Genomic DNA, 25,159 nt, shown 5'->3' on the forward strand with positions numbered 1-25,159 from the left:
TGCGTGACACAAGGGTTTCTAAATATTATTGACTATTTTAAAATGCTTTATGACCGATGACGGAGCGTTTGCTTCTCTTAGCTTTTGCAGCCAAGTAAGATTTTCTTCTCACAGCGTTGATCTTCAGGTAATTTCATATGTATATATATAAATTCAGCAAGTGTACTAGTAATTGTTGTAGACAGCAGCATACACTGACATACAGGCAGAACAGCGATGCAGTCTAAAAGAAGGGTGTCATTGTATTTCTTGTCATGCTGAATTTTTCGGCTCAATATTTTTTTTTTTTTCACATTTCCCTCAAAAGCTCAGACTTGCTGCCTGGGGTTGTTGCTTTCTGCCATAACATGAAATGGGTTTGTACTTTGTGTACACACGTGCAAACCAATGTTACAGTTAGACTCTGAACTGGTTTTCATTTTCATGTTTTATGGAGAGACTTCTCTGTTTTGAGCTGACTGTAAAATCTTGTGACTGCAGTGTTCCAGATATGATCTTGGCATGGAAATTTACACTGAATCTGTCACTCTGCGCAATGATTCTGATCTCTCTCTCATGTTTCTTTTTTTTAAATCTTACAAGCAAGGTGGGGACAAGGATGGGGGAAATCAGCCGAGAGAGACCTTTTTTTCCTGTAATGGTATTAAAAGAGAAAAATAAAACAGCCAATGCATATTTCAAGTTCTTTTAGGGGAAAGGAAAAGTGCTGTCTGGCTGTTCTAAAATTTTAGCTTTGCCTACTGAGGTCAGGAGTTCCATGCTTGAATGCCCGTATTTGCATCTCTGACTCGGTCTGGCCCAGTGAGGAAGAATGAGCTGTTACGTCTCCTGTGATGTGCTGAAGTGAGAATGTACAACAACATTCACTGAACTGCACGCGCTCCACTGATCTCAGCGTGAAAGTATTTCTCTGCAGAAGGGGCATGCCTTCTCCCACAAAAACTATACATATGCAAAACGGCATGAAGATGTGGCCAGGCCTTAATGGGAGCACATGAATAACTCCATTGAGACAAGATAAGCAATATAGTCATGCAAAAATGTCTTGACTTTATTTACGTTTTCAGTGTGGCAGTCCTTTCGTGCCTTTTGTGCCATTTATTTCGGTTACTTTTGGTCGTGTTCACGCTGATCGCCTTATCGCCACAGGTTTTTCATCCCCCAATTATCATGCAGGATCATAACAACAATACTAACCACAGGCGTTTGGAGTGTCTGGGCTACGTGACCCTCGTTTGTCATTCCCAAGCTACTACGCTCTCAATCCGTGCAGGCAAGGTGAAATCTGCACCACTTTCTCATATTTACATATGAACTAATGATTCCCCCGTGGGCTCACTGTGGCCTTCCAAATACTCTACATGGTGCAACCAAGGGTGATGTATGGTACTAGTGAGCAACTGAAGCTGGTGACTAACTCAGTATGATACATGGTTTCATAGCGTAATTGCAGCTCCCAGCTGAATAGGCCATAAGCCAACAGAGACCTACTGACCTTGGTGGAAGTTAAAATGGGCCCCATGCCTCTACATGACCCATTTTGTCACTGAAAATCTTTGTTGGGCATTAAAAAAAAACTCTGACAGGATGTTGTGAATGGACCCATTTGCGCTCAGTTACTACATACTGTAGGGAGGGACGTCAGGAAAGCAGCTTGTGCAGCACAAGTGTAAAAAGAAGTAAGCAGTGCTTTACTAATGCCTAAATATGGCATCAAAAGAGCATCAAACATTATCAGCTTCTGTGGTCTCCATACAATCTATTAGTTCCAGGAAGCAACAATAAACAAACCACACGTCTGCCTAATTCAGCCGGCGCTGGTATATACCGTCCCACTTTATTAGACACACGTGGTGGAAATCTGCTCTGGTGGTGGTGCGCCACACAAAGATCTCGTCGAAGAATTATACGCCATCTTTCAAAAAGCCAGATGCTGCCCTCTTTGTTCTCTATCACCCGTCTTCCTACCCCGTCGACGCTAACAGCTGTTCCCTCAAACGGCAAAGGCAGGAAACAGATAATTGAAAATGTCGATCTCATTAATTATCATGGTGAAAGTTGAAGAAGCAGCTTTCATTTAGGGAATAAGTGGCTCATTCGGATTCAGACCTGAGTGCTTACAAAGCAAAATCATATTGTATGGCAAAACCTATACACGATGCTTGCAGCATTGGCTTAAGGCACCAGTTATCAATGCTTTAACATCACATCAAGTATCTGTGTGTATGTTAGGGGGTTAGTCATACCTAGAGCGGTTCATCAAAAAAGCTTTTCAGTTCCCCTACAGGGTAGCTTATTTTGGGGTTTTAGGGCTTATTAACATCCAGCTGGTAAAAATACAGTACTGTGAAAAAAGCTGGAGCCACCCCTCATTTATTTATATACTCCAAAGATAACACAAAGATCTATTAGCTGAAAACTTGGAATATCCTGACATGGTGTGCACTGTTTTCATTGAGGAAACTGGAGAAGTTGAGTACAAATGAAGAATGGATGGATTTGTGAATGCAAAAAGTACCATCGGGTTTTTATCCAACATGCAATCGCATCCAGAAAGAGTCTGAATGACAGCAGCTTCATTTGCACGGATGGCAATGATCCCAGACACACTGCTAATGCAATAAAAACGTACCTGGATAGAGAAATACTCAATGAAACACTTCTCAGTCATCGATTAGCCTCCCCATAGCCCAGATCTCAACATTATTGAAGCAGTGTGGGATCATCTTTAGACAAGAAAAGGCAGCCAACATCCAAAGAATAGCGCTGAATGTCCTTCAGGAAGCCTGGAGAACTATTCCTGAAGACTACTTCAAGAAATTACAAGAATGCTTGTCTAAGAGAGTTCAGGCTGTGTTTGTGAATTAAGGTGGTCATACCAAATATTGACTTTCAAGGCTGTTAGAATTGCACAAATTCTGTTTTTTTATCACAAGATATTGAAGTGAGTCAATATAACATTTATTTAACCAGGTACTTCTTCAAGAGCACTTCTCACATAGGGGTACCTAGGAAGAAATATCCAAAGTTACTCAGCAGTATGCATATAAAAGCACCTCAACACACCTAGTAAATTTGAGTTGAATTCTGCAGAGAGCATTTGTGGCAGCGTTATCACAGACAGACGCAAATCAAACGTAAGCTAGTGTTCCTGTTGTAATAACAGCGGTGAACAACTTCACTTAATGTTAAAGACAAAACGAAAGCCTTTTATCTGAGCGGCGTATGCCTTATCTCTGAAATACAACTCGGCTGTCAAAACTTTTGAAAGTTTCTAGCAACTCAAAACAACAGCACGAAGCATTACTCACAAAGAGAGGAGGATTTCATAGAAATTTAGTGACTAAGTGGTGCAGATTACAGTTGCTTGCATGGCAGACTTAAAGCTCTCTTCCTGGTCCATTTAGAGAGGTGCCAGCCACTCTTGTACCTGTAACACACACTACAACTCCTAATTGATTTTACAAGGCAGCTTAGGCTCTAATTGCTGATTTGCCTGGGGAGATTCTTGATCCAAATGGCTTAGCAAGTTCTTTTGTGGCGTGCTGTTAGGAGATTTTCATTCATGGGAGAGTAGTTGGGACGGGGATTGAATGAATGCATCAAGAGGCAAGTTGTGTAGGGTAAACAGATGCATTCCACGTACCCTGCATCATTCATTCTATATCTTGTTTTAAAGTTATCTTTTTTCACTTTTTTTTTTCCCCCTTTTGGAGTGACAGCAAAATGTAAGACGACGATGGTGATGATGATAACTAGTGACTTTATTCCTGACTGCAAGATTAAGAGAGGAAGAAATCAGCGCATTCTGGTAAAGACATGCAAAAATGCTTTTAAGGATTACATTTCGCAAACTCTTCAAGGCAAATCTCCTTGAATCACAAATTAATTGGCTCGAGTTTAGAGTAAATGTCCCTGTTTAAACACTGTTTTAACTTTTGACAGGGCAGATGAGTAACGGGATAACAATATTAAAAAGATCTGAGCGATACAGCACTTTGAATTCCAGAGTAATTGATTTAATTCCCTTCACTTAATCAGCAGCGAGGCACGCTAACAATAAAAAAAATTCGATTCTCTGCATGATCAAAACTTCTTATCTCTTGCTTCCTTTTGATACCCGGTGAAGCCTAAATCAAAACACATCAATAAATTGTCTTAATGGTCAATCGGCGCCACGCTAGCAAATGCATTAATCGGCATTAATCACTGCAGCAGGAAGTCTCATTCAAATTCACATTATTGAATGGCCATTAAGCTGATGCAGTTGGTTTTAACACCACTGCGTTAAAGCCAGTCACATGACGCTGCAGTAGCAAAGGGCAGTGGAGTCATGCGGCTTCAAGCACTGTAGCTAATCCATAGACAATGGGAAGAATGCTGACTTGGTGAGCAGATGCATTTGCCATTTTCACTTTTATGCTCCACTGGTTTTTTTTTAAAGGTCCAGAGTTATCAGCATTACTGGACAGTAAGGCTTATTTTAGTGTAAGATTTCAAAAATGCAATAGCGCAAAAGGTCTGTGCCCCCCCCTTTTTCTTTTTTTGTTTAGAGCAACAGCAGCTTTTCAAGTTATGTGACATCACAGTTAAGGAATATATTTGGATCAAGTTAATCCAAAGTAGCTTATCCTACTATAATATTATTGGCATTCCTCTTAGGGTAGCATGGTGTTGCAGTGGTCATTTTGATTTCTTATGAATTGTGGGTAATGTTCAGTTCTAGTGTTAATATTTAGTTAGGGTTTAGTCTAGTTAGTATGTTAATATTATGTTCCATGCTCTCTTGTTTATGTGTCATTTTCCTGTCTGTCTTGTCCTATAGGTATACTTTTAGTTATGCCCGTGCCTTGTCCCCCTTATCTGTTCCCATGTTCCTGTCCTTGTGTTCCTTTCCATTCCCCCAAATCTTTTGTGTATTTTTATGTCTGCGTGTTCCACGTCCTTTTGTCTCTCTCCATGTTTTCTGTTTTATTTTGAAAGTCTTGTGTTTCCATGTTCAGTGTGTTTAGTTTCGCTTCCTCTGTGGTGTCAGGTTTATTTGTGTCAGCTGTGTTTCCCAGGTGTTTCCACTTCCCTCATTACTCTTCTGTGTATTTAAGTCCTCTGTCTCCCTTTGTTTAGTGTTGGGTCGTTTGTTTGTTTTGCTACCTGTTCTGTGATTCTCAGCTCGTCGCGTCACAAATTTTATGCTTATGCTTCTGATTGTCTCACGTCATGGTTTTCATGTTCGTGTTCAGGCCATGTTCATGTCTTAGTTTTAATGTTTTAGTTTTTCCCCAGTTCGCCTTGTTTTTGTTTTTGCTATCAGCCTAATAAATGGCTTGCTTTTTATTACACCTGAGTTTTCTCTCTCCTGTGTCTGCTTTTGAGTCCACACCTCAGACACATTAGCCATCCCGGCCGTGACAGTCTGTGCCTCTGTGTTACCCCCGCAATAGCCTGGCATACCCTGTGTTTCCTTACAACATATGGGACCATATTATTTATATTTAAAACAAATAACTCATTTAAAGTTTTTCGTATTTTTTTCCCATCCATCTGGCTCAGTTGCAGCAGGGGCCTCACGCAAGGTGATTTCTTGCAGATAAAACTAGTTTTACCCCGTTAGTTCTGCCCCGGTACACCCTTCCATTCATGTGCATTTTTATTAGCGATTATCTCTCATGCAGCCATTTTTATCCGTAACACCAGCTCAGGCTCAGAATACAGACATTAAGGTAATTTCCCGGCAAATGAAATTTTTGCAGTGATCTTTTGTGCATTTGGTTATACTCAATGCACTTCTTTTTCTTATATAGGATGCTTATTAGAAGGAAAAAAATCATAATGAGATCATATTAATGGACATTACAAGTAATTAGTCCAGTCAAGCAAATTATGAAACTAAAGGTCATTTTAATTTGCTCATTGGTTTTACTGACGTTGATCGTTTACCTTTCAAAATAAAATGCATTTTCAAAGAAACTGCAAATATGAATGAGGAGAGTTTTTTAATAAAGATTTAGTTGAACTTGCACGTACATATTTGTCACTCTTACTATAGTGTTACTATGTACTGTAAACTAATACTGCGTAAAAATAAAGTGTGCATTACAATTCTAATATGATTCAGACATAATAATGTGCCACTGAGGCTTTAAGCACTATTCCAAATATATTCGTCACATCACAGGATCAGAAAACCATGCATTTAATATTTTAAAAACAAAGGTCCCCTTCGAAATCTCAAGGGTGTAGCATGTCTCTGATCAGCTCACATATCCTGCGTTGTTTTGGCCCTAACATCCAAATCTGCTCCTCAAACAGCCGAGAACTAAACAGTATGGGAATTTGATGGGAGTAATCTGACAGAATATATGCAGTTTCATAAGACTAGCCAGGCAGAAAATAGATTGGGGTGGGGTTATGATTTGGGGAGCGTTAGGGTGGGAGGGGTGGAGGTTACAGAGAAATAATGTGTCACTCACAGTGCTGAAACTGCTGCTGCTGGAACCGAGGCTGAGCCGTGACCGGCTGCCTGTCCCACGTGACAAAAATGTAGCATCTTCACCTTTCACCTCCAACTTAAATCTTCTTACAGCTAAAAAATAAAACAAAATATTTTTTCTCCAATTTGATTTTGTCTCTAACACTGACGTAAGCACAGTGTGCGCTTTGACAGAAGAGCAGGGTAATTATTGAAACATATGGATGGCTGCCCCCCCTCTTGACCCCCTCGCTAATGATGCTTGGCTATTACAGAAGGGCATGGGAAGGACACTTCTGCCATTAACTGATGTATAGAACCACAAACCCATGACTTTTTTCTACACTTGTTGGCTACAGAGAAGCAGAACACTGACAAAAAAAGACACACGACCTTCTTTGCACTCAAAACCATTCATCAAAAAGGAAAGCAAACCTACGTACTGGATGTACAAACTTTCACTAAAAACCTGTCACTTGTGTTGCTTTTAACTAAAATCTTGCTTTTCATGTGGAAGTTTCACTCAGCTTCACTGTAGCATCAGTTAGTGTGTTTGTGCTTGTCCTGTTTAACATCTATAGATTAATAGCTCAATATTGCCACAGTCTGTGTACAACATGAATATGCAACGTGTATCCTCTACATTAATATATGCTGAAGAGTAGCTGTATTTTACCAGTCCTTGATAGACTAAGAAAGGTTTAAATAGGTTGCTCTCAGTGGATGCTGGTACTCCGGGTTTGAACTCAAAATTACAACAACTCCTTAATCTTTGCCACATCAAAGCCTTTGCATTGGCAGGAGATTCAATTTAACTCTAGACGACCCACTTCAACTCCATTAACTTTCTTTGCAGTGAAAGGGATCGGGGGAAGATGCCTCCTCATAATGTCAGCTCGCTTGGGGCATTTTTTTTTTTTCTCCAGCTTGGAAGCTGCAGCTCCCTCTCATGTTAATGGACCCAGCGATTACCCTCCACAGTCCATGCAAAACATGCATACATCCCCCAGGTGCATCGCAGTGTGACCCAGCCAACTGGCGCTTTTGTTCATGCAGTCTCGTGGCTATGGGCAAAAGTGATGCTGCTACACAATGAACTAAAAGCTTTGGCGGACAGCAAGAGTCCCCAACACAATGGTTGAAGCTGGTCCAGAAACAGTGATTGGAAATAACTTCGCTCCTCCAGCTACATACAGGACTTATGTGTTTCAGCTAAAATGCAAAATGGATTCAGCATCAGCACCAGCTAGATATTTGTATAAGACCATTATTGAAATGGAAAGCAGATATGCGACACGATACTGTGCAAAAGTCTTGCCATTTTGATTCAGCCTAAAAAGAAGAGATGTTTTCCTAATGATACCATCTGAAATTGGTTCTTTGCTAAGTTGGGCATTATGCGTATAAAAAGACCGGTCCAGCCCTTGAGTTAAGTACTTTAAGCTTGAATGATTCATAGGTCAGTGTTAACTGGCTTGGCATCAAATAAATAAATGAATAATTAAGACATTTCTCTTACACTTATCAATTACAATAACTGGGCGAAAACTTTGTGGAAAAGCAGCCGATCAAAAGGTGGTTGTTGCTCAGTAGGTAGACCTTCTTGCCTTCTTGCCTTCTTGAAGGTGGCAAAAATTGTACTGATACTTGCCAGATAAGCCAAAATTGTCAAATGTAACAACTGGCCGCCGGTGACACTCACAAACAGACCATCAAGAAGATATTGATCTCCAATGCTTCTAACATTTTGATCCCTGACTGCTCCATCCTGCATGCAAAAGTATTGTTGGGAAAGATATTGATCTCCAATGCTTCTAACATTTATCTGAATGTGAATGTTAGACGGAAAGCGGTCAGAAATAGAAGAAATCTGCTAATCAGAAGGTTGATGGTTTGATCCCTGACTGCTCCAGCCTGCATGCAAAAGTGTCGTTGGGAAAGATATTGATCTCCAATGCTTCTAACATTTATCTGAATGTGAATGTTAGACGGAAAGCGGTCAGAAATAGAAGAAAATGTTTTGGTAAATGGGAAATCCGGTATTTTGAATGAAACGCTTTGAGTACTTGAGTAGAAAAGTGCCCTATATAAGAACCAGTCCATTTACTATATACCAGCGTCCAAGAAAACACTCTTGGTGGCTCAGGATTGTGCACATTAACCCATTTAAAAAAACTCACCTTAAAAATACATTTTAAAAGTTTACACTTTGACCATATTTGTGTCTGACACAATCTTGCTGCGCCGTTGATTTTATCTTCAGGCAGCGTAGAGCCGAGCAGAAGTCCAGCTGAGTGGGTGCGAGTTAGGAAAATGAAGGCCAGCGAGTGCATCTGTTCAGTAATTCTAAGAGACATTTTTCACTCCACTTGTGCCTATGGAGCACCTTAACATATTTCCCAACTGGCACATAGCATTCATCTTTGAGTGGTCCATAACAGCAGCAGAGTCATTTTCCCTATCCGTTCCTCCCAGTTGCTAATTGTGATAGAAAAAAAAAGGATTCAGCCATTCCATTTTTTTTCCCTAAACGACTATTGGACACCCGAGACCAGATGGTCTGTTTGTGAGTGTCACCGGCGGCCAGTTGTTACATTTGACAATTTTGGCTTATCTGGCAAGTATCAGTACAATTTTTGCCACCTTCAAGAAGGCGCAACTGGGGAAAAAAATAGCGTTTGGATTGATTTCATCCCTCATTCGGTGCACAGCAAATATTTCTGACAAAGACATATGGTGGAGAGAAGTGCACAACAGCAGGCTGCCCAGCCTCTTGCCTGAGATGTTTTCGCTTGATAGTTTCCGGCAACATGCACATTTAGACAAGCTACGTATGCGGTGTTTGCATGCAGGATGCAGGAAGGCAGGCAGGCACAAACACACACACAAACTGCTCGAGCCTGACATTGAGGAAAGTGATATATCTATGGAAACATAAATATCCCCCTTCATGGAATTCTCCCAAGAGGATTTTTTCCTCAAAGTATCATAATGTTTCCAAACGTAACTCACTGACTATTTTATGCTGATATTTCAAAATCGTACACATCAGCCTAAATGACGTCAACCTATTTGTCTCCACACAAAAACGCTATGCATGCCTGATGTTTGCTGTGCCATGTCAGGAAGTCCGTCTGTCTTCCGCTGAAGCAATCTTTGAGAAATAGAGTCTTTCACCTTCAGTCCATTTGGAATTGGCGGGTGGGGGGAAACCGACCTGACGTTCAAAGTTGCTCGCTGATGCCGAGTCCCTGTCTGGGCTTTGGCAGCTGGACTGATAGCCGGTCCTTTGGAATGGCAGCTGTTGAAGGGCTTTTTAAATTGCACCCGGGTTGATGGGTGGCTGTCAGGAGGGCAATGGACGGAGAATTTCCAAGGAAAGGGAGGTGGGGGTCAGGGAGAAGAGGGTACAGGGAGTGTGGAGCTCAGAGGATAGTGACCCTGACACTGAGATTTACAAAAAAAAGAAAAAAGATCTCAAATCCTGGGCAAAAAAAAATGGCAGTATAAACCAAAGGCCGTGAAATAATGGTGTGAGGTGATGTTGCTGGAATAAATGGAGCACTAAGGTAATTTAGGTAGGCTGCACATCATCTCTGTTCATCAAGTGTAATATTCCCAGGCTGTTTACACACAGCAGGATAATATCACTTTCTTTCAGAGCTTAATCACCTGCCAGAGATACAAATGGAAAATGTCAAAGGACAGTGCTCTCATTTTCCTTTTCAGAGAGGCTCGCATTAGCTTTTGTGCCCATCAAGTCTTACAATTCCATTAATTACAAAAGCTTCGACATGTTTCCACTGGCTTCAGAATGAAATCATTGTGAACACACAATGGTATCTGAAATGAAGTGAAGTGAAAGCACTGTCTTTTGCCATTTACAGTGCAGTGGGAGAGCAGGTGTCATGTAATGGGAGTCTTTCAATCTCACTGGCTAATCTCGCCTTGCTGTGGCTGTGCTGTGCAACAGATGGTGTTTTAAGAAGGTCATCATGTCTGTCTCCCCTAGTTTCACTATTAGGGGATATTTAAGACATCATCGAGAATCTGTCAAAGTGCTGCCATACAGCAGCTAAATAAATACAACCGGTATTAGACAGCTTAGACTCTTTAGAGACCTCTGTGGAGTGTTTAAGAATTGTACTGAGTGCACAACAAGAAGGAAGCTATTTAAATACTAAATACTAACTAAATAGTTCTCCCACATATACTTCTTAAGGTCTATTGTAGAATGAGCAGTAATATCTATCTTTGCAAAGACTATTAGTTTTGTTAGTAATTCCCAAAACCTCTTTATGGCTGTCAGCTCTCTCTATCAGTGTGTATTTAAATACTGCTTAACCTTTGCAGAAGTATAGCTGGACTTAAGCAAGTGCAGTGCAGAGTTAATGTAATTTCGATAAGGGCTTCTTATATTTTATATCACAACAGACAACGAAAACTTGAAGTAAATATTCTGTATTTTCTGCAATGTAACCCTTATTGTACCTTTAACCCCAAAAGTCAGACTTACACCTTCAAAAAGGATTTTAAAGTGATATACAATATATATATAATATATAATATAATAAGCAACCTGCTCCAGAAATGCATCATTTGATCCAGTTTCTTTAGTTAAATTTAATAACAATGCCAAAGATAACTCTGTTTGACAGACATGATTGTATTTTTGCACCAACAAAGTGACTCTAAAGCAGATAAGCTTACCTAAGTGAGTTCAGACTTCTTAAATAACTCCAAATATTGACTTTCAAGCTTGTTAAAATGGGACAGTGTTTTTGCCTTATAGTAGTGTGTATATATATATATATATATATAGTATGTTTGCATATTTGTCAATCAGTTCTTGCATCTGACTTCTGTTTTCCTAGCACACTATAAAAAATGGGTGTGACTCAAGAATTTTACATTTCACTGTAAAAAAATTTCGCGCTGTCAAAAGGTTCTTATTTTGACAAAATTTAATCACTTTAATACTCTAGAACTCAAAGTGGATCTCACTTATATATCAAAGATATATTTTGGATTTGCAGTTCTCCAAAATGCAGAGCACACTTCAGTCAGTGCATCTTTACAACTATCCTCTCATTGACGCATTCAATGGACATCTGTAAATTGGAGTTGTAAGAAGATAACCTTGATTACACTCTCTTCAAACAGACTCTGCACTAACTGGCCTCTGTTTTTTTTTTTTTTTTCAATATTTTATTTTAATTTTTTCAGCATAGAAAACTCCATCAACAAACAAATACAGCTCAGGCGCTGAGATGATAGGACAAGAAATAGCACAATAATAATAGTCAATAGGGAAAGACAAAAGAAAAAAGAAAGAAAACATTAAAATTAGAAACTACCAGTATCCATAATGAATTAAATGTCATGAACATGTAATAAACAGGGAAATTGCAGTGCCATGGTACATGTTTATACAACGTGAGCTTTCTCAAGATGAGAACAAAACGGAGTCCAGGATTTTGAGAAAACATTTGCTGCAGGTGTTTGCAGGTATCAAACTTTTTCCAGCTGAATGACTGATAACATGTCATTGAGCCAGACACTGAAGGAGGGAGGAGCAGCGGACTTCCATTCCTTTAGAATAAGTCTTTTCGCAATCATCATTCCGAGGTCGATTGGCACCCGCACAGTCGCAGGGATAGTTCTGGAACGTACACAGCCAAAAACTGCAATTTCTGGATTGGGTGAGATGGAAATCCCATAAGCTTTAGAGTACCAATCAAATATTTTGGACCAAAAATTGGTCAATGAGGGGCAATGCCAGAAAGCGTGAGCCAATGTGCTCTCTGATGTTTTACATCTGTCACATATGGGGGAAGTTGAAGGATAAATTTTGTGTAGTCGAACCTTAGAATAATGTAGCCGATGGACAATTTTAAATTGTATTAATTGATGTCTGCTGTTAACAGAGCAGGAATGAATTTTTGATAGGCATTTGTCCCACATTGATTCTGATATTTCTATGCCCAATTCCTCCCTCCAAGCGTCTCTTATCCTCGTAGTCTGCACTTCAATGCTGTCATCAAACAAATGTACAATTGTAGAAATCAAATGTTTGGAGTAAGGAGGGCTCAGGAGCACATTAAAAAGGTTATGTTCATGTGGAACATCTTGGTAATTCTTCATATTGGATTGCATAAAATGCCTGACTTGTAGGTAACGGTAAAAATGTGAATGCGGTAAATCAAATGTTTGCTTAAGTTGATTAAATGATGCAAATTTTCCATCTATATAAAGATCTTCGAATTTGAGTAAGCCCTTCTCCTTCCAAGCATAGTAGGATTTATCATCCCAAGGAGGCAAAAAGGCATGGTTATCACATATTGGTGCCTGCACAGAGGAGTTTGGCAGTTCAAAAAAACCTCTAACTTGGTTTAAAATCCGCACAGATTGTTTCGGAACAAACCCCAGTTTCTTAAGACTCTCAGCCCTCCCTACTTTTGAGAAAAGCAGGGCCTCTAGAGAGGAGCCCCTTACAATGCCAGCCTCCATTTTAACCCAAAGGGGGATGTTGAAATCACCAAGATCTGAGGATGTCTGCTGCCAGAAGGTCAAGGCTCTTAGATTTGCAGCCCAGTAATAATGTTTAAATATTGGTAAACTCAGACCTCCCTCCAATTTGGATTTTTGTAGATGTAGTTTTGAAATCCTAGGATTCTTGTTGTTCCATATGTAAGAAGTAATAATTGAGTCCAACTCCTTAAAGAAAGAGGAAGTGAGATAAATAGGAAGATTTTGGCAAAGATACAGAAATCTAGGAAGAGAGACCATTTTTATGGAATTTATACGACCAACCATAGATAGGGGAAGAATTTTCCATGACTCGATGTTATGCTTTAATGTTGACAAGAATTCAGCAAAGTTCAAGCTAAAAATTAATTTGGGATCTTTAGGAACAGTCAATCCAAGGTATGTGAGATGGTCGTTAACTATTTTGAATGGAACGTTACAAAGAAAACTCGGCGAACCGGTTTTAGATAAAGGCATAAGTTCACTTTTAACCCAGTTAATTGTATATCCTGAAATTTTGCCAAATGAGGTGACCAGATTAAGAAGGGATGGTACAGAGTCTTCTGCATTACGCAGGTATAATAGTACGTCATCTGCGTACAAACTAATAACAGTTTCAACCCCTCCGACCAAGAGCCCTTGTATTTTTGGATGTGCTCTTATCTTAATCGCAAGGGGCTCTAATGCCAGAGCAAATAGAGCAGGAGACAGGGGGCAGCCCTGCTGAACAGAGCGCTGCAAAGGAAATGGCGCCGACCTCTCTCCATTTGTGAGAACTGAACAGATTGGATTTGCGTATACTAATTTTACCCAAGATATAAATATTTCACCAAACCCAAACTTCCGTAATGACTCGAACATATAAAACCACTCAACCTGATCAAAGGCTTTGTGTGCATCAAGAGCTAAAATTGCTGCTCCTGCCGAACTACCGTGGTCAGAATAGATGGTGTTGAGAAGACGTCTAACATTGAAAAAAGAAAGTCTGCCAGGGATAAATCCCGTTTGATCGGGGTGAATAATAGAGGTCAAGTACTTGTTCAGTCTAGTTGCTAAAATTTTGGTTATCACTTTTCGATCAAAATTTTGAAGAGCAATTGGCCTGAAGTTAGCAGGATCTGAGTCATCTCTGCCTTTCTTCAAGATTAACGAAATATTTGCTTCATACAGAGTTTGGGGTAGTACGCCCCTGTTTTTAGAATCACGCATCATCCTAAGCAAGAATGGAGCAAGACAATCACAAAATTTCTTATAAAATTCTATGCCAAAACCGTCAGGGCCTGAAGCCTTCCCAGATGCAAATGACTTAATAGCAGCTACCACTTCTTGCAATGTAAAGTCAGAATCGAGTTGATCTCTGGCAGCTTCATCTAGCCTAGGCAGACTGAGAGAATCAAAAAAGTCATTTAAGGCAGACTGTGTTACATTCAGCTGGGATGAGTACAACTCCTGATAGAACTCTCTGAAGCGCTCATTAATTTCTATAGGGCTTGTTAGAAAAGCACCAGATTTAGATCTTATTTTGTGAATTGCTCTCGAAGCTTGTGTTCCTTTTAGGTGTTGCGCTAGCAATTTACCGGGTTTGTCTCCTATCTCAAAATGTTTATGTTTCAGCTTCAGTAGTAGGTTGGTAACCTGGTCACTCATAATTGCATTGTATTCGTATTTGAGTTTTAATATCTCTCTGTAATCCTCAGGTGATTTAGAATTCTGGTAAACCCTTTCTAGACGAGGAATGGCACTATTAATTTCAGAAAGTCGCTTCATCTTCTCCTTTTTGAGGCCTGAGCTATAGGAAATAATTTCGCCACGCATTACGACTTTTAATGTTTCCCACAGTGTTGAATCAGAGACCTCTCCGTTGTCATTTGAGTCAAGAAAGTCCTTGAGTTTGGGTGTAATATATTTAATAAACTTTTCGTCGCTGAGAAGGGTTGGATTGAAACGCCAGGAATAGTTCACTTTAGGCAAACTAAGACTCAGTGATATAGATGTGGGACTGTGATCAGAAATCAAAATATTATGATATCTGGAATTCGAAATTTGAGAAATAAGGCTTGAACTGACCAAAAAATAATCAATTCGACTGTAGGATTTGTGGACGCCAGAGTAAAAGGAGTAATCTTTATCAGTGGGATGTTGAAGTCTCCAAATGTCCACTAAATTTCTAGCTTTAGAAAGATTATTCAGAAGCCGCACAGAGGCAATCTCTGAGGGGGGGCGAGTTGACAGCCGATCAAGGTAAGGGTCTAAATAGCAGTTCCAATCTCCTGCTATTACTATATTTGAGTCAGCATCATCCGGTAGCAAGTCAAACACCTTTCTGAAAAACATAGGCTCATCTGTATTTGGACCGTAAATATTTAGTAGGGTTAACGGGAGAGAAGCTATCATCCCTGAAACCAATATGTATCGTCCCTGAGGATCGCTGATTACAGATTTTAGTTGAAATGGGACATTTTTCTTAAATAGTATAGCTACCCCCCTGGCATGTGATGTAAAGGGTGACTGATATATTTGAGATATCCAGTTACATTTTAAAACATGCCGCATTGTAGATTTTACATGGGTTTCTTGCAGAAAAATTACATCTGCACAAAGAGATTTCAAATGTTTAAATACTTTGCCCCTTTTGACAACTGAACCAAGCCCTCTAACATTCCATGATACAAGCTGCAAATCCCTGTTTCCCATTTGTATACCAGCCTGTGATCTAGCCATTATAGTGGGGAAAAATGAAAAAAAGAAAAATGATAAGGAGTGACATTGTTCATATAAAATGACAGAAAGTCGTAAACTGGCAGTAATGAAACTAATGCACCTGAGCTGTAGAACAAGAACAAATCAAAACATAACCCACCCTCTCCCCAAAAAACGCGTCCCCCGGAACCTGACGCATAACATCCCCTCTTCACTTCGAAGGGAGCTGCCGGGCAAATGGCAAGATATCTTCACACCCACCACTCAGAATAAAAACATAAAAGTGTTGTGAATTACCACCACCATGTAATAGAAAAAGCAAACATCATTCACTGAGAAAATGTTACACCAGTAAGGAGGTCTCATCTAAAGTTGTTGGTACAATGTTGTACTTGAAAGTCCAAAGCCAGTTCTCAGCATGGTGTCTTTTAAAGTTAGAAGTCTTAATATTGCTCAGGCACTCCTGCAGTCAGAACCACTACAGTTACCTTACATTGAGACCTTAATTTCTCATAGTCGACCCGTGTCCTTCAATGCAGCGTGCCGCCTCATCTGCGTCGTTGAAGATTGACGGTGCTTGCCCATCACGCCAGTATACATAGAGCCTTGCCAGGTAACGTAGTGTGTGCTTGATTCCATCACTGCGCAGGGTTTGCATCACACCATTAAAAGCGCGACGCTGGTTCATCACTTTGTTGGTGTAGTCCGGAAATATCATCACCCTGTTTCCTTTATACTCGCAGCCTTTTTGCATCCTGCAGCGACGCAGGATCAGCTCCTTCTCCTGAAAATGATGAATGCGGGCCAGGATAGTGCGTGGTTTAGCACCAGCAGGTGGTTTCGCTTGTAGTGCGCGGTGTGCACGATCAACTTTTATCGGATGTGGAAAGTGCTCATTTCCCAGCAACTCCGGGATAAGCCTAGAAACAAAGTCAGTGGGCATACCTTTTTCCTCATCCTCGGGTATGCCGACAATTTTGATATTGTGTCTGCGAGAGCGGGCCTCTAAGTCCTGGAGTTTGGTTTTGAGTTGGTTGGCGTGCTGAGTTAGGGCCAAACATTTGGCTTCTAGCGCTTCTACGCGTTCGTCCAAGGCACACGTCGCTTGTTCTTGACTTTCCATGCGGTTTTTCATCTCTTTCTGCTCCGAAAGGAGCGACTGAAATCTAGCCTCAAAAGTATCAAACCGCTCATCAATCTTCCCCATTATAGAAGTGGCCATTTCCCGACACATCTCCTTGCATAGGGTGTAGGTTCTGTCCTGGTGGGGGCCAGCCTCTGGTTCGGTAGGGCTACTGGTGCTAGCGTTAGCCCTGCTAGCGGTGTTGCTAACATAGCCCTCGATGGTTTTATTCTTGCTCGGAGGGTTCGTTTTCGGTCTCATTGCGCAAAAATGGACAGCGTAGATCAGCCTGGAAACGTTCACCCGCAGAAAATATCCGCCTGTGTAAGAATTTATGGTGGTGTTCAGTAAAAATCTGAGTTTTGGTGGAGAGCTCCGAAAAGCACGTCTACATCCTACCGATGCTCACTAGCGCCCCCAACTGGCCTCTGTTTTAATGAGGGAACTTTGCATCCTTCATCATTCCCAGTTTTCCACATGCTAAACTCATTCCAGTTCTGATTTATTTCACGTATTTCCTCACACTCCCACAATGTTCTGCAAACCCACACATTTCCTTCTATAAGGCTCTGATAGGAGGCTACCTGAGTGGCTGCATTCGTGGACCGAATTAGCCATAAATCTAAAAAGGGCAGCAGAACCTCTGACAGGTGGCTCTCTTATTGCCTGCTGATTGCTGGAGTGTACCTATTAATCATTTTCTGTATCCCCCACGGGTCAGGAAACACTTTTAGGTGAGGGATGGATCAGACACAATGGGACTACAGATTTTTCCCTGTCCTAACTCTGTTTTGATTTGCTCGTGCATCGTTTGCTTCACCCCAAATTATGCTTGCAACAGATTTTTTCCCCCCCTACTGAAAGATATGACTGATGCTGTTGAAGAGAGATTAACATGAAATAGTTGGCGGGGTTTTTTAGGGATGTCAGCTTTTACACATGTAGCTCAGTATTAAGTTCATAGTAATTACAACAATGGTTTGCAGATGATTTTGTGTTTGGAAATGTAAAGGATTTGTCATGTCCCAGAAAACGACTGCCTGCTTTCAGTCCATTCACTGAATCCAGGCACGGCACCCATAAGCCCGAGCACAGCGCCATGATTACACACCAGAGAAATGGCAGCGTGCTGTACATCAAACTGTAGCCATTTAGTCTCAGTAACTCCATGATATAGCTCGCATATAAACTAGAAATAAATTCCCCTTCAGCATTTTGACAGCAGCTATTCAAACACTTAGCCCTCATGCTCTGCAGTCGTATCCCTTTGCCAGAATCAATTGTGCTGGCAACCATTGCCAAGCTGGAATTTTATCTCTCAGCTGGAAAAAAAAAAGAGAGGAGGGGTGGAAGGGGGAACAGAGCATGGAGATATGCTGTTTATCAGTCACACCACTAATTTTCTCTCCCATCTCCCCCAGTTCCCTCTTTTTGAAAGTGAGCTTGGTAATAATCTACAAGACCTTGAGCGCCTCGTGCACACCGTCAGCCATGACACATCCCAATTTCTTTTTTTTTTTTAAGTGTTATTTTTCTTTCTTTGGTCGATCCCTGACCTTTTGAGCACCTCCCACATTTAATTAGTACTAAACTAAAAAGCTGCTCAGCGCCCCTCCTCACTCTCCTTCCTCTCCTCTTGTCCTCGTGACTCTTTTTTTTGGTGGCTCCATGGGAAATATACCGCATTCACGCCGTGATTGAATATCGGCGGTGAAGAAGGGGTTTTTGTAACGGCGTGGAAAATTACAAGGGTTTAAGTGTCAGACACATATGCCTGCCAAATGTAATCAGTGTGTAATAAATGTTTGCCCTTTACACTATAAAAGCAATGGCAGGACTGAATTAGTTCAGCTCAAGGCTGCACATCATTGCGTTGCCGTAGCTCTGATTAAAATTATTTCCCCGACAACAAGACCTGCTGTCTTCACCAGTTCCCTTTCTTGAAACTTCTCCCAAAATGACATTAACCTTTGTTTTTTATCATAATTGCTTTCATGATGACATGAACATACCGTAATCTAACATGCTTTTCCTTGTTGTGTTGTTGTCCTGCAGCTCTTGAACTCTTTGGAAGTTTGCTTGAGTGCTGAAAGGTAAGCTGCTAAAGTCCATTCACATGCAAGACTCATTGAATAAATAACAAAAATAGGCTCATTTCATTTTAAATTCAGTTTCCTTCTCTGCTCATTCCTAGAACTGTGCTAACGTTGGTTTCAGTGGAAGCACAGAGGTTAGAGAGCAAAAGGCCTCTCGCTCTTTTCTCCCCTCTGTTTAATTAGCGTGGTTTGAAAAATCAGGGTGCCGCTTATGCAATCGCAAATCCTGCCCAGCCAACAAAAAAACATTAAAAACTTGTTTTTAACCACGTCTGGCAGAGATAAATGGCACGCCTCGCCCGTCTTCTCTGCTACCCATGCAATATTGCATTGTGGGAAGACATTGTGGAGTGGCAGAAATCTAAGTGGGCATGTGGGTCGTTCGATAATGACAAATCTATGTGGGCATTTTCTGTTTTGTTTGCAAAAAGAACTAGAAGTGCTTGTCTTTGCATTGTGTGCATGCTTTGATATGTTGACAAGACTCAGTGAGTGCACTGTGCACAGGTAAAAATACACTTCTCTTATTAACCTCAACCACATAGCTGCGCTGCATTAAAAAGAAGGAGCGAATATTTCCTAATTGAAATGCTCTATTCATTTGCTCTGGTTCGCCCGGATGAGATTCTAGGGCTTGGTTAGTTCAATAGATGGGAAAGACTCGGAGAATGATGTATTACATTCTGCTGCTTGATGAGAGAATGCCGAAGATTTCATTAAATGAAGGATTTTTGGGTGGCTGCAAGAAGAGTGGCACAATCGTTAAACAACCTCTTCATCCATGAAAGGCACGATGAATAGATATGTTCCACTAAAATACAGTATGAAAAATACATGCAGTACTGTGCACAAGTCTTGAGCCACCCCTCATTTCTTTTTATTCGGCTATCAAAATGAGAAATAGGTGCAATCGGTGAAATGGTAATACAGTATATAAGGCAAAAACAGAGTTTGTGCTATTCTAACGAGCTTGAAAGTCACTATTTGGTTTGACCACCTCTCTTACTCGAGCTTTCTTCTAATATCCTTTGGTAGCCTTCAGGAATAGTTCTCCGGGCTTCTTGAAAGACTTTCAAAGCTCTTCTTTGGATGCTGTCTGCCTTTTCTGTTTTCTGCTAAGCCCTATTTAAGCCTATTTGCCACATAAGAACTCGAAAAACGTATCCGTGCCTTCATCACTTCTAGACTGGACTATTGCAACTCTCTCTGCAATTAGTCCAAAATGCAGCAGCACGTCTCTTAACTGGCACCAGAAGGCATGAGCACATCACCCCTGTCCTCACTAACTTACACTGGCTTCCTGTCAAATATCGCATTGATTTCAAAATCCTTCTGCTCACTTTTAAAATTCTAAGTAATCTGGCCCCTAGCTACTTAACTGATCTCCTTGATCTGTGCAACCCAACGATAGCACTGAGATCCTCCAGCCAACTGCTCCTAATCCAACGAAGGTCTGGTTTAAAAACCAGAGGTGACCGTGCTTTGGCCATTGCTTCCACTCTGGAATAATCTCCCAGTCGACATCGGAATCAATTCAGTCTTTCAAATCACACTTAAAAGATACCTGTTCAACTTAGCTTTTGAAGCAAATTAGTTTGACTTTCATTCGGCCTACACTACACCATGTAAATGTAATTTTAATTATAATTGTACTATTTGTTCCTTGTTCTGCCCGCATTGCGGTTTTATTGTGAAACACTTTGATGTACGCCAGTCTTTTAAATGTGCTATAGAAATAAACTTTGACTTGACTTGAAGATGATCCCACACTGTTGAGGTCTGGACTTAGAGGAGGCCAATCCACGACTGATCGGACAGTTTCCAGTTTCCTCAAAAGACACAACATACACCATGTCGAGATAGCCCAAGTTTTCAGTTAATAGCTCTTTGCAAATTGAGTTGTTGGCGCAAAAATACTTACCTTCAGAAAGCCTGGATAACTAGAACGAGAAAGTCTGGCTCCTTGGAAGCAAAGTTTGAGGGGTGATTCATCTTATTCAAGCACTACTTATCCGGGCAGCAAGCATTATTGTGACTCGCAGTGTGAAAGGTTATGTTTCAAGCTTAAATCACAAAGTCGGGTTGGAACAAAGATCGGAGACTCCACAGATCTGTCCAGTGTGCCGAGGTAAAACTATTTTTAGATAGAGATTGCTCTCAATTGCCACTGGTGAAATTACCAGATAGAGGTTAAACACGATGTTAACATGAATTACCTGCAAGCAAATACAGCATCCATAAAAGTTTGAACTGATTAGGCTGAACGTAATCAAAGCATCTAGCCCAAACAGGGAAATGCACTGTAGGTCTGCGAGCCATTAAGATGACCTAATGCAGTTTAATACAAGAGTTTTCCATCCTTGAGGATAAACAGTAAGATGAGATCATTTTTTATTTTCTCTGTAACAATACACAGTAATGAAGTAATGAAGCATTGTCAGAAAGCACTGTATTTTTATTTATCTCAATCAAATAATGTTTAAAGGGATTTTTTTCCCACTATATTACACAAACTCTACATTTAATATGCATCCATACTTACAATAGTTAATAAACAAAAAAAACAATACTGAAATCAGCCTTAGTTTAAAAGTTTGAAACTTAATGCCACTAGGATCTCAAACTCTTTTATAACATGCAGGGAAAAAAGCACACACTTCACTTATAGGGTACTTTAGCAGTAATTACTGGAGCCCTTTGTTGCTGTGTCGTGTTTCACTGGATCATAGTAAGGGAGCAGTTTGTAGCAGTGGGGGCATAATTAGTGATAGGCTTTGGACATGTCATACTCTGTTAGTCAGCCTCGCTTTAATTCCTTTGTCTCCTCTCTGCTCCGAGCATTTATTCAGGTTGTGTGCCTTTACACAGGCATCACAGTGCATGAGCATGCTTAATGTATCTAGTAAAGGTTTGTTTTGCCTTATATAAGTCCTGGCCACATTTTTAGGTACACCTGTTCAACAGCTTGTCAGTGCAAATATCTAATCAAACAGTCACATGTTAGCAACTCAGTGTATTTAGACATGTGGCCATGGTTTAGATCAGGGGTGTCCAACTCGAGGCCTCAAGGGCCGGTGTCCTGCAGGGTATAGATGCGTCCTTGATCCAACACAGCTGATTTAAATGGCTAAATGATCTCCTCAACATGTCTTGAAGTTCTCCAGAGGCTGGTAATGAACTAATCATTTGATTCAGGTGTGTTGACCCAGGGTGCGATCTTAAAGGACATTGGCCTTTGAGGCCTGGAGTTGGACACCCCTGGTCTAGATAACCTGCTGAAGTTCAAACTGAGCATGAGAATGAGAGATGTAAGGTGATTTAAGTGACTTTGAATGTGCCATGGATGTTGGTGCCAGATGGGGTAGTCTGAGTGTTTCACAAACATCTCTAGGGTTTTAAAAAAGTGTCTTGATGATGATGTAGAAATAAATACGTGTTGCAACCACGGTATGCAGAAGAGCATCTTGTGATGGAATCCTATAGAGCAACATACTCTTATGTTGAAAGGGCTAAAACAGGAAATAGTTCCTGAAGGTGGGGCGCTACAGAGTTGTTGTCTGGAGTGAGTAATAAGAGTTTTGCTGTTCGGCAATAAAGCCAACTTGGTGTTGAATCTGCCATCACAGAAGAGCACACCAGGTAGCCACTCATGTCATCTAAGATAAGGAGCCGAGGATCAAATTTGCACAGGCTTACCTTAACTGGACAATAAAAGATTGACTCCTCAGATCAGGCAACGTTTTTTCAAAGTTTCTGCTACAACATTTGGATGGTAGGATCAGAATTTGATGTAAACAACGTGAAAGCTTGGATCCATCTTGCCTTGTGGCAACAGTTCAGGCTGGTGGTGGTGGTGTAATGATGTTGGGGATATTTGCTTGGCACTCTTTGGCCCCCTTTTTAGTACCACTTGAGCATTGTTTAAATTCTACAGCCGACCTGATTATCGTTGCTGACAGTGTTCTTGCCTTTATGATCACAGTGTACCTATCTTGTGATGGCTACTTCCAGCTGGACAATGTGCCATTTCACAAAGCTCTAATAATCTCAAAGTGGTTTCTTGAACATGACAGCGACTGTTCTCAAACGGCCTCCGCAGTCACAAGATCTCAATCCAAATAGAGCATTTTAGGGATGTAGTGGCACAGGAGATTCACATCATGGATATACGGCCAATAAATCTGCAGCAAATGTGTGATGCTATCATGTTAATATGGACCAAAAAATCTCTGAGGAATGTTTCCAGCACCTTGTTGAATCTGTCTCACAAATAATTAAACGAGCTTTGAAAGCAAAACCAGCACTAGGGCGGTCTAATATTGTGGCTGGCGAGTGTATTGTGTTGTCAGTTCAGAAAATAGAATTTATCTGTATGAACATTTGCTAATATATGCTCATGTTTGTCTTTCTTGTGTCTGCGCTTGTCTGTACTAATATACCTGTGCAAGTGCCCCTTTGATTTCCAGCTGAACAAAAGAAAAACAAATCATTCAATTCCAGCCAAGTCCTACAAGCTAGAAAGGCTTCAGTATTCAGCTGGCTCATGAAGCTCACTTTGTCTATAATTAGAGGAAACCTTTTGGGGCTTTTCATTTTCCTTTTTAAGTAGATCCCAGTAGCAATGAAATGCATAAAAAAAATGATATTGCATGATGCCAAAAGGTAGACTGGTGATTACAGTCAAAGGCCATTTTTTTTGGGCATGTGTCTATGCGTGGAGTTTGCAGAGTGGTTTCTCAACCTAGGCTGATGATGTGAGGGGTGGATGAAAGCTGCTTTGAGGATACAGTATACGGCTGGGAGGAAAAGCTTTTCCTTCACTCCCTTCCATTGCCTTTTCTCCAATTTTCCCTTTCTCCTTCATCCCCCTCCTTCATTTCCCTTCTTTCTGCCCTGTTTCATTCTCCTGCCACTCTACCCTTCCTATCTCTTCTCGCCTGCCTCTCCCCTCCCTCTGTTGTTTCCCTATCCAATTTTCCCCATACATCCAGTCCACTCTCTGTGTAGCCTCTTTCCCCTGCCACAGCTGTCTTCATACCTGCACTCATCTGTAACTGCTCTGCTCTGTGTGCTCCCTCTTTGGCTCTTTTTTTCCCACCATTAATTCCTGACCCCACTTTCCCCCATATGATGTTGGCAGCAGTTAAGGACACTGTTCGCAAATTGATGATTAGACACATTTTCAGGAAGTGAAGATTACACAGTTCCATAATGGGTTTGGGTTTGTTTTTGTTTTTTTCCTGTTGCAAAAATTCACTTTGCACTTTGTGTAGTTAGTGTGGGATTGTTGCTTTAAACCTACAAGTCATTTTAAGATGTAGATTTATAAATGTGGAACATGGGGTGCAGGTGCATGCCCAGAGCCATTTTAAGGAATGCTCCTGAAGCTGTAACACATGGCACCTATGCAAAATTACAATCCACGTGCTTCTGTTCCTTCATCACGCTATATTAGCTTTACAGATGGAAAGAGAGGGGAAAAAAGCAGCGTCCCTCGAGGTGAACCTTAAACTTCCAAGGTTGGAGAACATACAGATTTTTACTCTCTGCTCTGGTTAACTGAAATGAATTACTCAGATAACTGTGTTAGGTGATGAAGAAGTAAATGCACTTAAACGAATTAGTTTTGGTGCATTGCAGCACATGTGTATTCTTATTGAACAAATCTGGGTTTAAAGCACCTGGATTTCATGCGTAGCTATACTGATATTATTGTTTAGCACAAACAAATGTCATGTAAAAAAAAAAAAAAAAAAAAAAAAGATTGCATTGGTATTACTCTAGACCTTTATACTTTTCCATCAACCATCATCACAAGGCAGGCTTGTGGCTTATTCAGACTACAGATACACATCAAAGTCCAGTGTTTGCACAAAGCTTTCTTGTTGCCGACTATCTTAAGTAGGACTAATTTTCTCTGTATTCGGGGTAAATTAGGAATGCTTTCAAACTAACAAATATGGCTGACTGAGATAAAGCTCCACGCTGCCAGGCTGGGCTCACTCCAGAGGAAGGAAAAAGAAAACATGTCTAGTGAAAGAAACATTTAGAAGTACATTTTAAATTCACTATTTAGCAAAAAAAAACCAAAAAAACATGGCAAACCAAAATATGCCTTTTTATTCGGGTGTCTATGGCAAATGACAAATTTTGCTTCTTGCTCCCTCTTTGTGTTAGTCGTAGACAGGTGTCTTTGATCCTTAACACTGGACAACAGCAAAAAGCACTTAGGGTACAAAGTAA

General features: G+C 40.7%; 2 protein-coding genes across 40 annotated transcripts in view; one reads left to right on the forward strand and one right to left on the reverse strand.

The window, feature by feature from the left end:
* The window catches only part of LOC120721802 (receptor-type tyrosine-protein phosphatase delta-like), a 404,829-nt gene that overhangs the window by 221,815 nt on the left and 157,855 nt on the right, over window positions 1-25,159 (forward strand). For all 39 annotated transcript variants that reach the window (XM_040012365.1, XM_040012377.1, XM_040012374.1 and 36 more), the window contains one exon: window positions 18,876-18,913. The gene's annotated coding sequence lies outside the window, so the exon portion shown is untranslated. The remainder of the gene's footprint in view (window positions 1-18,875; window positions 18,914-25,159) is intronic.
* LOC120721808 lies at window positions 16,190-22,552 on the reverse strand. Its single transcript, XM_040012432.1, has 2 exons — window positions 22,541-22,552; window positions 16,190-17,215 (listed from the first exon to the last, which is right to left on the reverse strand). The coding sequence occupies exon 2, from the start codon at window positions 17,079-17,081 to the stop codon at window positions 16,200-16,202; it is 882 nt and encodes a 293-aa protein (XP_039868366.1). The 5' UTR covers window positions 17,082-17,215; window positions 22,541-22,552; the 3' UTR covers window positions 16,190-16,199.

Source organism: Simochromis diagramma, unplaced genomic scaffold, assembly GCF_900408965.1.
Source record: "Simochromis diagramma unplaced genomic scaffold, fSimDia1.1 OVJJ01000604.1, whole genome shotgun sequence".
NCBI lineage: Eukaryota > Metazoa > Chordata > Actinopteri > Cichliformes > Cichlidae > Simochromis > Simochromis diagramma.